This window comes from Anomaloglossus baeobatrachus, chromosome 11 (assembly GCF_048569485.1).
Source record: "Anomaloglossus baeobatrachus isolate aAnoBae1 chromosome 11, aAnoBae1.hap1, whole genome shotgun sequence".
Classification (NCBI taxonomy): domain Eukaryota; kingdom Metazoa; phylum Chordata; class Amphibia; order Anura; family Aromobatidae; genus Anomaloglossus; species Anomaloglossus baeobatrachus.
Window position 1 is genome coordinate 124,297,608 of NC_134363.1, and position 18,620 is coordinate 124,316,227.

At 53.1% G+C, this 18,620-nt stretch overlaps 1 protein-coding gene across 1 annotated transcript in view; it reads right to left on the reverse strand.

Annotated features, from left to right (window-relative positions):
• Window positions 1–18,620, reverse strand: part of TTC34 (tetratricopeptide repeat domain 34) — a 150,252-nt gene that overhangs the window by 118,371 nt on the left and 13,261 nt on the right. The window contains exon 3 of the mRNA XM_075327959.1: window positions 10,552–10,744. Coding sequence (XP_075184074.1) covers window positions 10,552–10,744 — 193 coding nt within the window. The remainder of the gene's footprint in view (window positions 1–10,551; window positions 10,745–18,620) is intronic.

Sequence of the window (18,620 nt, forward strand, 5' to 3'; positions counted from 1 at the left end):
ATAAAAATAGATGCCAATAAAATGTAATATGCCCATCCTTGTCCCCCCCACTGTAGTAATGTGCCCATCCTTGCCCCCCCCCACTGTAGTAATGTGCCCATCCTTGCCCCCCCCCCACTGTAGTAATGTGCCCATCCTTTCCCCCCTATTATAGTAATGTTCCCATCCTTGTGCCCTATAGTAATGTACCTATCATTGTTCCCTGTAGTAATGTGCCCCATCCTTGTCCCCTCCTCTTGCAGTAATGTGCCCCAGCCTAGTCCATCTTGTAGTAATGCCCCATCCTGGTCCCCTTGTAGAAATGTGCCCCATCCTGTAGTAATATGCCCCATCCTTGTTCCCCTTTTGTAGTAATGTGCCCATCCTTTTCCCCTATTATAGTAATGTTCCCATCCTTGTGCCCTATAGTAATGTACCTATCATTGTTCCCTGTAGTAATGTGCCCCATCCTTGTTCCCCTTTTATAGTAATGTGCCCATCCTGGTTCCCTTGTAGTAATGTGCCCCCTCCTGTAGTAATGTGCCCATCCTGGTTCTCTTGTAGAAATGTGCCCCATCCTGTAGTAATATTCCCATATTGTCTCCTGTAATAATGTGCTCATCATTTAGTAATGTCTTCATTCCGGTCCCCTTTTTGTCCCCTATTTTGCAGTTGTTCACATACACAGAAAGAAAAAAAATATTCTCACCTGTCCTCCATTCCTGTGGTGTCCTCTTACCTGCTTCTCGCGGATCGCAGGCACATAGACCACTTGATGATTTGTCCGGTTTACGGGGATGCCGCTGCCGTCAGCAATTTACTGCAGTTGAATGCTTTGGGGCGCCGCAAACCATTCAATTCAGTAAAGCGATGAAGGTAGACGGCAGCCCCGTCCACCGGACACGATGATACAGGAGTCTATGTGCCTGCTGTCCACAAGTAGCAGATAAGAGGACACCGCAAGAATGGAGGACAGGGGAGAATAATATTTTGTGGGACCCTCACTTGAGTATAAGCCAAAGAGGGTATTTTCAGCATTAAAAAAAAAAAAAAAATTGGATGACAAACTCAGCTTATATTTCAGTATATACAGTACAGTAATTTTACTTTCCATTAATAGTCAAAAACTAAAGAAAAATACTACTTTTATATATAAAATGCTAAATTTGGCTTTACTTATGTTTTGAATGACGTGTGACGCCCTGGGCAAGCCAGGGGTCACAGGTCATAACACCACCACACCCTACACCCCTGCTAGGAACACCAAGGCTAACCAAAAATCCTTGTTGCCTTCCTCCAGGGGCTAATGTCCACACCAGGGGGTGGGCCAGGCGGTTGGCTCCGCCCACCGAGGAGTTCACAGCCCTGGAGGCGGGAAAGCCAGGCAGAACAGTTAGGGAAGTGAAGGAGTGAAGAGAACAGTTTAGAGGAGTGAAGTAGAAGGAAGTGGTAAAGGAGGACAGTAAGAGTAGAGACAGTGCAAAGGAACAGTTAAGAAAGCCTGAAGCTGGTCCGGGTGTGTGCCCCGGACTGAGACAGCAAGGTCAGCAGACGGCGGTGACTGTCCGCAGGAGCGGCTGACCGGAGGTTGCCGAAAGGACCGCGGACGGGTGGTGGCCCGGCGGTACCGGAGCGGTATACAAAGTGAAGCCAGCACCAGTGGCAGGGGCCACAACCGTGGGTGGCGTCACGGACAATAAACCATCCCAAAAATCAATCCCCTTTCACTCACGGGCGAGGAGCACTGCTCGAATCCCCGGGATCCGGCCCATCGCTCGAGCCACCGAGCAGCAGCAGGCCGCAGCAGCAGCGGCAGCCGGACCCGAGCAGTGGGAGAGCGCGGCGTCCCCTCCTCCGCCCGCGACAACTTGGCGTCACGAACAGGATCTTACCGCTCTGCCGTTGGCCTGCCTTGTGACCGCCGGAGGTGTCCGGCCAGAAAATTTCAGAAGCCGCCATCTTTGGCGCGAAAAGTTCCCGCTCGAGCGTCTTCTCGAGTAGTGGAGGCACGAAGGCCAAGACCCCGCCCCGATAGAGGAGGGGCCGGAAAGAGGCTAAGGGGGACGAAATGGTGACTGATCGCATGTAGCCGCGGCTATAGAAGCAGGGACGCCAAAACCCTGCGGCCATTGACTGGTTCCTGGAAGAGGCCGCTGCTAAAGATGCTGAGTCCGACCAACAACACCGTGGTCCCCGCGCCTGGCCCCGCAGCGTGGGTGGAAGTCCGGACCGTCCAGCTAAGCAGCCGTCTGCAGGTCCGCATGCAGCTCCTCCTGGAGGAGTGGGAGGCCGACATGGCGGAAGTGGTGGCGGCCATACGGAGACACGAGGTGGAGGGAGTCTTGGAAGGGAGGGTAAGTGACCCACGCCCCTGTACCCCTAGTGGGTCGGTCATCACGGCTGAGGGACCCGGTCCATACCCGCTCGCCCTGCTACCTCCCCCGCTACCCGTGTTGGCTGCTGCTGCCCCGCCACTAGGCCCGCTACCACCACCACCGGTAGCGGTACCCTGCCAATCCGCCCCGGCGGACCGACCTGCAGCCGAAGCCCGTGACCACCCTGATCCGCTTCCATGGAAGAAGCCGGAGGTTGAGCCCGTCAGCAAAGATGCACCGGAGGCACGGCGGGGATGCAGCTGCCAGGAGGCAGAGCAGGCCATGTCACAGCGGGGTCCCTCATTACTGAAGGTGCCGGTCGTAGCCGACACGGAGGGACTCTGGCTGGGTCCAATCCCCCGCACACGCTGAACCGGAGCAAACAGAAAGTGCTCCCGGCTGGGAGCGGCGGCAACGGCAGCTGCGCAGGGAGATCGATGCCTGAGAGGGGTGTAGAGCGGATGTGCATGCCCGCATGAATATGGAGGAAAATCACCCGCAGCGAGCTACCATCGGGGTCCACAGCGGTGCACCATGTGAAGGTGGCACTAGAGCCCCGCGATTGAGGATTGACTGCTAAGCCGGCGGTCCTCCGCCTAAAAGTTGTCCCCGTTGGGACCACCAGTGTTTAAAGATGAAAATGATCACCGAAGTCTCATCTGATTGTCTGCAACCGTGATTTGAAACCGGCCGTTGCCGGCACCGTTGTCCCCGAGGGGACTGATTGAAAAGTTGCGTAAGGGACTCCTTACGGACAAGCCCGTGAACTTGCAGGGCAACCACAAACGTTAGTGGCATGTAAATATGTTTTGTTGCAGCTTACCGTTACCGTCTCCGGAGAGGCAGGTTGGAGGGAGGGCCCGCAGTGGAGCAGGCTGGGGCCCAGCCACCACAGGAACCGGTGGCTACCCTCTGGAGGGGAAGGACAGATCCCGCTCGGGTAACTGGTTCAGGACTGGGGTCAAGGGGTGCTGCCTGGGTTTTAGGGGCAGCATCAGGGCCAGGTTACTTGGGTGGGAGAGAGCGGCAGTAGCAACCATTTAAAAATGTTTGCAACGTTTAAGTACCGAATCTCCCGATGTGGGATGATGTCATAATTTGTATATGTGTTATCCTTTTTATATCTTTTCAGAAAATAAAACCGGTGTTGGACGGACAGCCCGCGGACGGTCTGCATTTTGCTAAGGGGGAATGTGACGCCCTGGGCAAGCCAGGGGTCACAGGTCATAACACCACCACACCCTACACCCCAGCTAGGAACACCAAGGCTGACCAAAAATCCTTGTTGCCTTCCTCCAGGGGCTGATGTCCACACCAGGGGGTGGGCCAGGCGGTTGGCTCCGCCCACCGAGGAGTTCACAGCCCTGGAGGCGGGAAAGCCAGGCAGAACAGTTAGGGAAGTGAAGGAGTGAAGAGAACAGTTTAGAGGAGTGAAGTAGAAGGAAGTGGTAAAGGAGGACAGTAAGAGTAGAGACAGTGCAAAGGAACAGTTAAGAAAGCCTGAAGCTGGTCCGGGTGTGTGCCCCGGACTGAGACAGCAAGGTCAGCAGACGGCGGTGACTGTCCACAGGAGCGGCTGACCGGAGGTTGCCGAAAGGACCGTGGACGGGTGGTGGCCCGGCGGTACCGGAGCGGTATACAAAGTGAAGCCAGCACCAGTGGCAGGGGCCTTTCAGATCCCGGCAAGGCTAGGAGTCGCCGTGAATTTGCCAAATCCGTTAGTCAAGGGGACCTCTGGGTCTCCCAACAACCAAGTCCCGATTGAAGGCAACAGTCCGACCGTTGGAGAGAGACACCGCTACCGCCAGGGCACCAGTTTCTCAGGGCCAGCGCCTGCGGGCAAAGTAGGGCTCCTTCGGCCCATATCCAAGTCGGGGAGCGGGTTACCGGTGGGAACCCATCGCTACCATCATCATCTCAGGTGCAGGAAAAGGAACCGTCACCGTCAACTACTGGGGAAAAGCAAGTGCAGCCGTCCGTGGGAACCGTCTTTCCAGCCGTGTGTTTTACCGAGAACTGTGTCATCGTCTCAGGCTGAGTGAGTACCACAGTGCCTCAAGGCACAGCGCTGCCCCCGCGTCCCTGCATCCCACCAAGCCCTGCACCGGCTCCGCCATCCCTCATCACCCACCTCATCACTGGGCCCCGGGACAACTACCCCCTACCCACGGAGGGGAGAACCAACAACTTTGCTGCTCCCTGTTATCGCTCCCGGGATCCCCATACAGAGCAGCGGTGGTGTCCACTTAATCACCACAACCGTGGGTGGCGTCACGGACAATAAACCATCCCAAAAACCAATCCCCTTTCACTCACGGGCGAGGAGCGCCGCTCGAGTCCCCGGGATCCGGCCCATCGCTCGAGCCACCGAGCAGAAGCAGGCCGCAGCAGCAGCGGCAGCCGGACCCAAGCAGTGGGAGAGCGCGGCGTCCCCTCCTCCGCCCGCGACAGACGCATGGTAGGTCGTGTCTAGGAGTTAATTTAACAGTGTAGGGTTGCTTGTGTGCCGCCCCCATGACAGCCGACGGGCTGCTCGGATCCGGATCCGCAGTGGCTCGAGGGGTCTCCGGACCCGAGGCGGGATCACGCGGCCGCTCGAAATGAAAAAGGGGGAAAAAGAAAGATATTTATAAAAGGGGGGTGAAAGGATTAGATAGTGTTCGTGACGCCACCCACGGGTCGTGGTAAAGCTAGATACCACCCCTGCTGCGTTTGGGAGAGGGAGCGCCCAGGAGCGGTGGAATGGCAGCTTGGGATATTAACCCCTCCATGGGCGGGGGGGGATGGTGTCCCGGAGGATCGGTGATGGTAGGCTGGGGACCCGTCGGGAATAGAGGGGCACAAGGTACTCACACACTACAGAGATACCGACACCGACACCGGGTAAACCAAAGTCTTGAATGCCCTGTAACCTTTGGCTGAAGACACTGGGTCAGTGCCCTTTTGGCATTGCTGGTTGGTCTGAAGCCTTGTTCCTTGGTACGGTGTTTACTCTTTGTGGATCCCTTTTGCCTGAAAATCCTCGGGTCCCGCTCACCTGCGTGGCTAGAAGGTTGAGCTTGCTCTCAGGGTTCACGCTTGGGATTTTCTGGACGGTTTTGGGAAATCCTATCCCCCTCGTTGCGCTAGTACCCAGATTCTGGAGCAGGTGGAGAACGGTTCATGAAGATTCCGTCCTCGGGTGAATTACTGGGCTGCATAAAGCTCCTTCCCAGCCTAGGGTCCGCGTACCCCGCCGTGCCCTGGCCCCTGCCTCGTTGTAGCACAAGGCCACCGGTCTGCCCTCCATGGCAGTACCGTGCCCCCTGTCACTACCCCCCACGACCGGGGTTCCAGCTCCTTCCAGGCCAGGCCAACGTCTGTCACCTGGGACGGGTACAGGAGCCCAGCTCCGCAGCGTGACCTTTTCCTGTCATGGCTCACTGACACTCTCTGACTACTCCTGACACTTCTGGCCCTCCTTCTACCATCCCTCCATCTGGGTGGCCCTATCCCCCTCAGGCCGCCCAATGGGTGTGGTGCAGAGTGTTCCTCAGGATTTGTGTTCTTAGCAACACCAAAGGGACAGGACCCATAACCAAGGAGGAGCGGGTACCATGCAGAAGGGCAGATTGCACGGCACCCTTGTGACAGCCTGATAGGCCAAGGCGTCACACTTGAAGATAACATAGTAGGTTAATTTGCAAATACGATCACCCTAGTCACCGCGAAAAAAAAAAAAAATCCGTGTCTCTGTGACGCCCTGGCCTATCAGGTTGTCACAAGGGTGCCGTGCAATCTGCCCTTCTGCATGGTACCCGCTCCTCCTTGGTTACGGGTCCTGTCACTTTGGTGTTGCTAAGAAGAGGTATACACAAATCCTGAGGAACACTCTGCACCACACCCACCAAACACCCATTGGGTAGCCTGAGGGGAATAGGGCCACCCAGATGGAGGGATGGTAGAAGGAGGGCCAGAAGTTCAGTGTAGTCAAAGCGTGTCAGTGAGCAGTGACAGGCAAAGATCACGCTGCGGAGCGGGGCTCCTGTACCCATCCCAGGTGCCAGACGTTGGCCTGGCCTGGAAGGAGCTGGAACCCCGGTCGCAGGGGGTAATGGCAAGGGGCACAGTACTGCCATGGAGGGCAGATCGGTGGCCTTGTGCTACAACCGGGCAGGGGCCAGGGCACGAGGGGGTATGCGGACCCTAGGCTGGGAAGTAGCTTTATGCAGCCCAGTAATTCACCCGACGAGGACGGAATCTTCATGAACCGCTCTCCACCCGCTCCAAAATCGGGGTACTAATGCAACGAGGGGAATAGGACTTCCAAAAACCGTCCAGAAAATCCCAAGCGTGAACTCTGAGCGCAAGTTCACTCTGCTAACCACGCAGGTGAGCGGGACCTGAGTAGTTTTAGGTGAAAGGGATCCACCAAGACTAAAACACAGTGCCAAGGGACAAGGGTTCAGACCAACCAGCAACGCCAAAGGGACACGGACCCAGTGTGTTCGGACAAAGGTTGCAGGGCATTCAAGACTTTGGTTTCCCTTGTGTCAGTGTTAGCATCTCTGGACTGTGTGAGTACGGTGTGCCCCTTTGCTCCCAACGGGTCCCCAGCCAGCCACCACCGAGCCCCGGGACACCTTCCTCTGCCCACGGAGGGGTTAACATCTCCAGCTGCCAGCCCATCACTCCCAGGTGCTCTCCCTCTCCCTAAATGCAGCAGCGGTGGTATCCCATTTTTACCACGACCCGTGGGTGGCGTCACGAACACTATCCAATCAACCCTTTCACCCCCCTTTTTAATTTCGAGTGGCCGCGCAACCCCGCCTCGGATCCGGAGACCCCTCGAGCCACTGCGGATCAGGGTCCAAGCAGCCCGTCGGCTGTCGAGGGGCGGTACATCTCCCTTTTCACATAGCAGCACATTACCTCTACCTCCAGTGATGTGGAGACTGAGACAGATGGTTAATTTCCATAATAAAAATTCATTAATTATTATATTATTTCCTTCTGGCTTTGAGGATGTATTTTAATCCACAATGTGCGCAAAGAGTCATCAGAGATGTGAAAATGACCCTTTGAAGTTTGGCAGCCGTGTGCTACTCAAGGTTAATAAGAATTTATTTCACCTGATCATCTTTATACATGTACCAGCTCCTTATCTTTAAAGGAACGTTTCAGAGGATTAATGCTGCCCGAACCACGACCTGAATGGATCAGACACTGGCTGCCCTATTGCGGATTTAAATATTTTACTGTGAAACATGGCTGCATTTCAAAGAAAAATACCTTAAAATCAGGGGTGGAAATGATTTTTGCTCACCCTTTGCAGCCGCACAGGGGCCCAAGTGGTAAGGGGGGCCATTTCTACTTCCAAAGGAGGTGTAATTGTACATTATGAGGAGCTATTGGACTGCAAAGGACCAATATGTTGTTCATTCACACAGGACACTCGTCTGTCTGCGTCTGCTAGTGCATAACACTATGGTATGGAATGACATCACTTGGATGACTAGTCCTGTAGACTGTCAGTTCTGTTGCTATAGGTGTGTAGTGAGAGGCTACTAATCAGCAGATAGCTTTGTGTCGCCCAGGGTTATGGGGTACTCGGTCCCAGGCAGTGTATAACTGGGGAATGTCACTTTGGTGGCCGTTGCTTGGTTCCGTGTCCTGGGTGCTTTACAGGGTAACATTTACAGGGGATTGTTGAATAAAGTATATACGTGACACCACTTGCGGTTTTGCAGCTATGGGGATGGAGACGCCGCTGCACAGTTTTCATTACCGGGGCTGGTGTTAGTGGCAGCCTGCATGGTAGGCCCTCCACAAGCAGGGCCAGGCCCCAGTGGATAGGTGTTGCAGGTGGGTGTTGAAAGAAGGTAGGCCACAATGGGAGTTCGGTGTAACTGGTCCTTTTTACTCACTGCAAGCTGGTAACTGGTCACCCGAGGCTGGCTGGTCTTAACCACAGGTCCCCTTAGTCCCAGTGCCGATTTAGTGACCTGGTGGCTTCTTGCCCCTGCACCTGTATTTGGTTGGTGGGTCCCTGTGGAGTAGAGCAGCTGGGGGTCCCCTCCTGGTTGTCTTCTTCAGCAGTCTGTATGACGGTAGCGTGAACTCTCTGCGGTTGGAGTCTCTGGTCCTGTCCTCGGTTTTCCCTTTGCTACTTAGTCCCGAATTTCAATGTCAGTGAGGTCCTTGATGGTCCTCTCACTGTGCAGATTTGATCAGGTCTACCTGGAGCTTTTTCTTGACCTAGGATTCTGTACTCCGTTGGTGCGTAGTTCCGGGAGTACTCCACCGTACTCCACTGGCAGCTAACCGCCTAAGCCCTCAGGTCACTGTTCACTCCTGTCAGTCTGTCTGCTCACTTTCACTTCCTTCTCCGACTCCTACTCGACTCCAGTGTCTCTTCTCCACTGTCTGGCACTCCCACCTGTTCGTCTAGTGGACTGGATTGGCTCCACATCTAGGCGGCCATCTATTGGTCCAATCCTAGCCTGGTACCATTCTATGGGGGATAATTTGGGGAAAACAAGGATTTTATGCAGTGTTTGTGTGTTACCGACACTGGTCTTCTGGGTCCCTAGGGGGTAGGCCCTGCATCCTGGTGGGGATGTGTGCCACCCCTGTAGCTAGCAGCCGCCGCCGCTGCTCGGGTCTGGGCCTTCAGGGAGTGGTGGCTCGAGGGTCTCCGGACCCGTGGGTCCTGCGGACACTCCGAATGAAAAAGGTGGGGGGGTTGGACGTATATGTACGGGCTGAGCCGTATTAGAGTTTGTGTCGCCACCCACGGTGTGTGGTGAGGTTGGACACCACCACTGCTGTGACGGGGGAGATGTTGTGCAGCAAGTTGTTAACTCCTCCGTGGGCAGGGATGGTGGCCCCGGGACCCGGTGGGTGTCGGTGCAGGGAGATGGGCGACCGCAGGGTGCTGGTGTACTCACTATGAAGTAAACGCACGAGTCTCTGGTAAACCAAGGTGATGGTGGTCGGTGAACGCCCACCTAGGGGGTCGAGAGATGTCAGAGGCGGGAACCAGACAGTTCAAGTTTAGAGTTCAAGTGGAGAGTTCGAGTTTTGACAGTTGAAGTGTGAGGAGCAAAGTGTGCAGAGTTGTCAGGGGCAGGAGCCCTTGGACTACCCGGCTAGGTGGAAAACGGTGAACAGGACTACAGGCGACGGAGATCCGGTCGCGGGAGACCTAAAGTGGACCGGGGCACAGACAGTGGGAATCCGGTCCAGAGGCCGTGCACAGTTGGGGTGCCTGGACCCTAGGACGAGGACGGTTGCAAGCCCCCGGAACAAGGTTCCAGACTTTGTCCCATTAACTGCCCAGATAGAGTGAAATGGAAGCCCAACGCAGGGGATAGGGTGTCCGCTAGAACCCACTAAAATCCCAAGGGTCAGCTTTTGCGGGACACAGCTCCCAACACACATAGAACCGGAAGTGGACTTCTCTGTTGCAAGCGAAGTCGTTCAAAAAGGAAAGACAAACACAAAGTGCATGAAGAAGGGATACCTGTTCATCAATTTGGGTGCGGGATCCGAATGCACCCTCCTAAGGCGGCCGACAACTGGCAACTTGGTTTACTACTGGACTTGTGTGAAGTTACTGAACTGTGAGTACACCATCATCCCCCAGTCCAGCCCAGCGCGCCACCTCCGGCAGCCATCACTCCTGTGTTCGATCACCAGGCCCCGGGACTACACCTCCCCTACCCGTGGAGGGGATCCCATCTTGCTGCCCCGCTCCATCAGCCCCTGGGCGCCCCATCACCAGGCAGCGGCAGTGCCACTATCCCTCACCGCAACCCATGGGTGGCGTCACAGACACAACAACTCCCCTGTAGATACCCCCTTTACGACAGTTATGAGGACGGACGGCCGTGCGAGTCCGGCCGGGTCCGGTCACCACTCGAGCCGCAGCAGTAACCTGGATCCAAGCAGCCCCAGAAGCGGCAGCAGTCCCCGCCCTCAACACCAACAGAGCATCTGGGACACCCGCCGTGCCGTCCTGCTCCGCACAGCGCCCAACACAGCCAGCGCAGCCAGCACTGTGCCCACCGCAGACAGCACAGTGCCCACCGCCCATTCTCTACCTCCCGGTAAGGTACCGTCGCGTTATAAGACGCACCCCTCATTTTCCTCCCAAATTTTTGGGAGGAAAAGTGCATATTATAATCCAAAAAATATAGTAATTATTTTAATTTACCTGATGCAATAATAGCAAATGACAAGTAGGCGATGGCTTCCTTCAGATACGTGTCCCCTTGTTGGTTTTGCAGGATTGCCATAGCCTTAGAATGACAGTGATTCTGCATTAATTTACGGTCATCTTCCTTGAAAATATCCATGATAGGGAGGAGGCAAGAAGTGTCACCCAACTGGATAACTTTCTTTATGAGCTGAAAAAAACAAAATAAACTGAGATTATTACTTATGGACTATTCAACATTGCTTAATAATCAATATAATGGTCATTGAAAATCCTCAGAGGTAATCACCTAGCTCAGGTTTACGATTCTCTGAATGGTCGAATCTAAGTAGTTATATGGTGGTAGTTATATGTGGACCAAGAACTGCCTAAAGCAGTTGTCACCTTTCTAAAAACTTTGTCATATAATGTTAAATTATACCCCATATCTGACAGCACTGCAGCTAATCCCTGATCTCAGAGACTACATGGACTGTCTACATGGACAGAGCCACTGAGTTCACTGACTAGTTGCAGCGCTGTCAACGTGATGTCACAACTGCAGTCAAACAACAGAGACCAGGACCTGATGAGGGGGAGTAATACTCTGTTTTATAATAACTAACATCATATGGCATAACGTTTTTTGAAAGGGAACAACTTCTTTAGACATTTTATTGGCAGCAAATGAGCCTGGTACATGAACAAGTGTTGAAAAAATTCTTAGAAAAGGACAGGATATCTGTAAGTAGCAGTTTGCCCCCCGCTGGTCATTATTAAAATTGCAGGTATTCCAATGTAAAAATGTCATAGCAGCAATATATCTAAAGCGTGCTTTACACGCTGCGACATCGCTAGCAACTGCGTGAGTGATAGCACCCGCCCCTGTCGTTCGTGCGACATGTGGTGGTTGCAGCCGTAGCGAACAATATCGCTACGGCAGCGTCACATGCACATACCTATTCTGCGACGTCGCTGTTGCTGCCGAACAATCCCTCCTTCAAGGGGGAGGTGCGTTCAGCGTCACTGCGGCGTCACAAAACGGCCATCCAATAGAAAAGGAGAGGAGGAGATGAGCGGCCGGAACATGCCGCCCACCTCCTTCCTTCCTCCTTTCCGATGGATGCAGGTAGGATGATGTTCGTCATTCCTGCGGTGTCACACACAGTAATGTGTGGTGCCGCAGGAACGACGAACAACCAGCGGCATGCACCACCAATGATATTATGAAAAGGAGCGACGTGTCAATGATCAATGATTTTTGCCGTGTTTGCGATCGTTGATCGACGCTCCTAGCTGTCACACGCTGCGATGTCGCTAACGATGCCGGATGTGCGTCACAAACACTGTGTACCCGACGATATATCGTTAGCAATGTCGTAGTGTGTAAAGCACCCTTAACATAAAGCCGAAAAGGAAGGTATATAGCTATAGACAAGCAGATGAAAGATTCATAACTGGGCAATGGAGTCTAAAAGCTTCCACAAGTCACTTGGACATGTTAGAAGCCATCAGAATCATAAAAAAATCCAAGGCAGGTAAATGCACTATTACAAATTTTACAGTGGGGTCAAATTAGCTTTATGTTTTGTCTACATCCATTATGTGCTGGATTTTTGTCCCATAGAAGAAACAATTCAGTGACTTAGATTATTATACTTTCCTTTATATAAAGCTTTAAAACACATTTATTACAATTACAACCAGTATCTAATGTAATTCTGGGCTGGTTGCAGGCTGCTATTTTTAGGCTGGGAGTGGCCAAGTAAACATGGGACCTCCCAACCGAATAATTCTAGCCCCTAGCAGCCTGCTTTAGCTTGGCTGGTTATCAAAAATAGGGGGGACCCCACACCATGTTTTTTTTTTATTTTTATTTATAAGGTTGGATAAGGCAAAAAACACCCTTTAGTGCCACAAGAAAGGCACTAAAAAGGTGCAAGTGTACAAACCCTGGTTTAATCCAAGCTCTCCGTCCTACATCAACTCTCCCTGAACTGCTTCAAGAGCACAGTGTGCTGAGCATCGTGCTCCCAGGTCTCATATAAGACACAGTGATGCGATGCGGCCAATCACAGTAATACAAGTAGCCAATATGGCTATGGTATTACTGTGTATGGCAGGCAATCTCTGCCTATTGATTGGCTGGTTAACAGGCACAAAACATGCAGGACGGCGACTCAATCATGGTGCTCAAGCACCCAAAATACTTGGCTGAATAATGAGCATACCCAAGCACCCCGATGTTTGATTGCGTATCGAGCAGTGCCGAGCACACTCGCCCATCACTATAGGCAATCAAAGCATTGTATCTACTCCAAAATGGTATCAGTAAAAATATTAGCTCAGGGCGCAAAAAATAAAACCATCACACATCACATCACACTCCCCTAAAGATCTGTTGTTCCTAGTCCTCTTACATTGTTTGAGCTCATATCAATACACACTTATAGTGTTTTATTATAGAAATGCGACTTTTGAAAGTTTCACAGTAGGAAATAAGTTGCAGTAAAGTCATCTGGGTAAGGAGAGGTTAGGAAGTGACCAGCCCTCCAGTCGGAAGGAGTTTTGGAGGGCCAAAGGGGGATTCTTCCTGGTTAGATAAGGAAGTGGTTATGAGCAAGTAGAAAGGCGCTGCATACTGGATGTGTGTGTTAGGAAGGGCGCTGAGGCTCCAAGTCTGGTAACTAGAATAAGAAGTGGCAGTTGTAGATCCTTAACTTGGCTGGATCCTCCTTAAGTTACATCCTGGGTAATGGAGCAGACAGAAAGGTGAACTCAGCTGCAGCAGGTATGAACCTGGGAAACAAGGAGTGTATAGCTGTGGACTTGTGGGGACCTTAAAGGGAACAACCAGCAGGATTTTCATATATAAAGTAAAGCCAGTGCTATACTGGCACTAGGATGCTGAATGTAAGCATACATTTTATTTTGAGATTGGATGCTTTATTTCAGAAATATGTGCAAGTAAAGTTCCAGCAACACACTGCTATTTGATTAACAGGTGCAACAGGAAGTTAATATGTGGGTTAGATCTTGCCATCTATTCCCACCCCTGCTTGCCTGCGTGGCCTTCCACCCTGTTATCATCATAGATGTTAATTTTGGTGCAGGCAGAGACTGGGGCGAGACTAGAAAGCAAAACCCGACCATGCACATCTTTTTGGAACATGACTGCGTGTATGCAAATCATATACTGCCTTATTTATACAGTACCAGTAAATTGTTTGAACATAAGTATATATAGGTGGGCATTAGTAAAAGCTCTCTTTCTATTAATAAAGCTATAGCTGTCTGAGGCCACCTCATATCCATTACCACTGTAAAGGTCCAGTCACACTAAGCAACTTACCAGCGATCCCAACAACGATAGGGATCGCTGGTAAGTTGCTAGGAGGTTGCTGGTGAGATGTCACACTGCGACGCTCCAGCGATCCCACCAGCAACCTGACCTGGCAGGGATCGCTGGAGCGTCGCTACACGAGTTGCTGGTGAGCTCACCAGCAACCAGTGACCAGCCCCCAGCGCCGCGTGGAAGATGCTGCGCTTGGTAACTAAGGTAAATATCGGGTAACCAACCCGATATTTACCTTGGTTACCAGCGCACGGAGCTACACGTGCAGAGAGCAGGGAGCAGCGCACACTGAGCGCTGGCTCCTTGCTCTCCTAGTTACAGCACACATCGGGTTAATTACCCGATGTGTGCTGCAGCTACATGTGCACAGAGCAGGGAGCAGCGCACAATGCTTAGCGCTGGCTCCTTGCTCTCCTAGCTACAGCACACATCGGGTTAATTAACCCGATGTGTCCTGTAGCTACATGTGCACAGAGCAGGAGCCAACACTGACAGTGAGAGCGGCGGAGGCTGGTAACAAAGGTAAATATCGGGTAACCAAGGACAGGGCTTCTTGGTTACCCGATGTTTACTGTGGTTACCAGCCTCCACAGAAGCCGGCTCCTGCTGCCTGCACATTTAGTTGTTGCTGTCTCGCTGTCACACACAGCGATCTGCGCTTCACAGCGGGAGAGCAACAACTAAAAAAATGGCCCACGACATTCAGCAACAACCAACGACCTCACAGCAGGGGCCAGGTTGTTGCTGGATGTCACACACAGCAACATCGCTAGCAACGTCACAAAAGTTGTTCGTTAGCAGCGATGTTGCTAGCGATGTTGCTTAGTGTGACGGGGCCTTAAGTGAGTGTAAAGTACCAGTCAAATGTTTAGACACACCTATTCATACAATAGTTTTACTTATTCTTACTTGAATGTGCACATTGCAGATTCAGACTGAAGCCGTGCAGGATACTTGAGGCCCTGAGAGACCCTGTAATAACCCTGGCTAGTGAGCTGGCAAGTAAGGATCGCTAGTCCCACCGCTGCACTAATACAACATGAAGGGAAGGTATGACGGACAGGGGAAACAACAAAGTGATAAAGCTTAACTTCATGGCTGCAGTCAGACATCAAGACTGCAGACTGCATCCCTGCACAGCAACAAGGGCTCCAGTATCTCCTTCCACCTCAAGGTCTAGCTTCAAAATGAATCAAAATAACTAATGAACTCTACTGGGAGATGTGATCATATATAGGGGAAGGGAGTGGTCACCAACCGGAAACACCTGAGGCCAGGAGTCAGAAGCTGCTGGAAAGTAAAACTGACATTAACTCTTTCAGTACCAAAGGAAAGGGAATATGTTTAATGTGAGGAGTCTCAGAAGGCAATGAGAGACTCTGGCCCAGATCATGTCTAGTAACAGAGAGACGGCCGTGACAGATAGTGACAGAACACCTCTGCCAGAGCGACCTGTACAGTAGGACCTTTACTATCACTAGTTGGGATGTAGTAGTGTGACATTGAAATCTCATTACGGGATTACTTCCCTAGTAATGTCCAGCAGGTAGAAATAACTGGCGAAGAGCACAAACATATTCCTGGCTCAACTATGAAGAATAAACTTTGTCATTTACATCTATTTGTATATTATAGATTATAGGTATATTCAGACCGCCTGCCAAACTAATCTCCAGCTATAGTGCTAAGAAATACAATGGGTCTGATTAATAAAGCATGTCATTTCAGTTTTCTAGCATAAAATTGCTTGAAATGTTGCAGTAAGTTTGCACAACGCGTAGTATTTTTGGCATCTTTGTGCCAGTCACGGCCAATTTGGCAAACTTTTTGAAAAGTGGTCAAAGCTCGGGTTGGAAGGGTTACATCCTAGCTAGTGTGACGCCCTGGACTAGCCATACATACCAACATACACACCTCCCACCCTAGACAGTTACAACAGTCAATCAAAAACCCTTGTTGCCTCCCTCCAAGGTCTGATGTCCACACCAGGTGGGGCGGAGCCAGGCGGTTGGCCCCACCCACCGTGGAGTACACAGGCCTGGAGGCGGGAAAAGTGTCAGATCAGTTTTGGAGGTGGAAGTGAGAGGAGTAAACACTTCAGGTGTCTGGGTAGGAGCCCAGGCACTGACAGCAAGGTTGGCAGATGGTGGTGGCCGTCTGCAGGAGTTAGTGGAACTCTGCAAAGCCGTAAGGACCGGGTTCGGGCGTTGGCCCGCCGATACCGAACCAGGGAGCAGAGTTAAGCTAAGCACACAGGCAGGGCCATCGGACCCCGACCAGGCTTGGAGCCACCGTCAATAGTCAAATCCGAGTGTGACAGGAACCCCAGGGGTTCCCCAACAACCAAGTCCCGACAGAAGGCAACAGTCCACACCGTGAGGATATACAGCCACCGCCACAGGCTAGAGATCCAAGGGCCAGCGCCAGCGGGCAAAACGGGCTCCTATGGCACCTATACGCCGGGGAGTGGACTACCGGTGGGCAACCACAGGAGTCAGAACATTCTAAAAGGTGCAGGGAAAGACAGCCACCATCAGCCGTCCGGGGAGAGCACAACAACAACACTGCAGCCGGCTGCGGGACCCGTCCATCTGGCCGTTTTGGTTTACCAGAGACTCTGTCAGTGATTGCCTGAGTGAGTACACCAGTGCCGTCCGGCACCGCGCCGCGCAGTCCCTGCACCCCAGCCATCCAGCCTCCCCGTTACACCACCGGGCCCCGGGATCACCAACCCCCTACCCACAGAGGGGACAACATCCTCGCTGCTCCCTACCATCTCTCCCGGGATCCCCGTCACCAGCAGCGGTGGTGCTATCATCATCACCGCCCCCCTTAGGTGGCGTTGTGGCGCCCCTGAGGCTTCTGTTGCCACAGGTCATTGCACCCCATCCAGTGGTGTGATGCCCCATTCTGGGAGAGGAAAGGAGTGAACTCCGGTCCCCTGGTAAATCCACACTACACCCATTGCTAGGAACACACTGGGACCAGGGAAAGTGGCAGAAAACCTCCCAGGCTGCATGCTGGGAGGGGCCATAAGACCCATCCCTGCTCCTATAGGGTAGAACAGAGCAATTGGGGAGGTGGGAGGAGCCATCTGAGAGCAGACAAAGAGAGGAAGGTCAAAGTCAGTGAGTGAAGAGAGAGTGGGGAAGGAGGAGGAGGCCTGCTGGAGGCAGGCAAGGAGGAGAAGAGAAAGGAAAGAAAGCTCCAAGTCAGTCAGGAGCTGAAAGGAAAGAAAGAGACGCTTCCTGGTGAAGATCCTGGGACTCAGAGGGTCCAGGTGACACCAAGCAGAGAGCAGAAGGGGTCCCAGGGCCACGGGTAGCTGTAGAGCTGCGGTGGCCTGTTCCACAAGAACATCGGTGGAGGGATCAAGCTGCAACAGGGGACGGTCCCTAGAAACCGGAGGAGTGCAAAATCATCTCCAGACAGTAAAAACCGAGGCCCAGGGAATGTTGTAAACTCCCCGGGCCACAGCCCACAGCAGTACCTCTAGAAAAGGGATAATCAGCCGACAGGTGACTCCCCAGCCTGGAGGCTGTTGTGGAGGCCAAGCCAGGTTCAACCTACCAAGGCAAGGCTAAGGAAGACAGCTGAAGGCAGAGACACTTAATAGAAGGGTACCGGCTTTTACTCCCAGAATCACCCAGAAACGGCGGAGGTCCCTGACAGTGGTCCCAGCAGTCCAAGGGTCCCTGCAGGACTGTGACAAGAATAGTGAGTAAAGAACTTGAAACTGTACCCTTGAAGTTGCCTCTTTTATTTCATCTGCATAGACACTCACAAGCACCAACTGTGCCCCGGGGCATCGCTCCACCTGTGGAGAGCAGTACCACCATTGCCCACCATTGCTGCTATATCATCACCCCGGAGGCCTCACACAGCAGCGGCGGCTTAATAGCCGCAGACCACAGGTGGCGTCACGAACACAAACTTTATTCATCAAGCCACATATTTTACTGACACCCACCAGGGCCACGGAGCCGGGCCCAGCCACCACTGACTACCACCGGACTAGTCCGGCCCGGCACCGGGTGTCCCATAGCCCTGGGGTGGGCGAGTCAACTTTGGCGTCACGAACAGGATAACGTGCACGGTTCCACCGGGTACTGTGCGCCTGAAGAATCGTGAAATAGCCTGTGTTATACTGTGAGAAACTGCCGCTATTGAAGCCACTGAGCGCGGGAAGAAGGGGGGCATGCCAGAAGAAAGGGCGCGAAGAGAAGCCCTGCCCCCTTGTCCAAGAAAAGAGCGCGAAGCGGTGCCCGCCATAGAAGGCGGAGAAAGAAGAAATGGCGACTAGACGAGCTGGCCGGCTGGCAGTAAGAGTCTAAATGCCAGACCAGCAGATAAAGAAGATGTACCTGATAGCGAGCGGAGCGGTGCCGGCCGTGATGGGCTGGGTGCCAGTCTGGCGCCAGATGCTAGTGCAGCCTCCGGCCCCGCCTCCGAGAAGGGAAAGGGTGCAGCCGAGTGGTGTGGTCGAGCACCCGAGCAGTGTTCCAGCAAGCGTTCCCCAGGTCGGCAGCATGGCAGAGAGGCTGCAGAAGTGCGCACCAGGGACCGGGAAGATGGATCCCGAGCTGGACCTGCTCCGGGAGGAAATGAGAATCCTGGCTCGGAGGCTGAACAACATGCAAACAGAGGTGGACCGGCGGAGTGGAACCTCGATGGTGCCGGAGAGCGTGGGCCACAGGATGGAGGCCGCAGAGCAGCGACCGGGTGAGCTGTT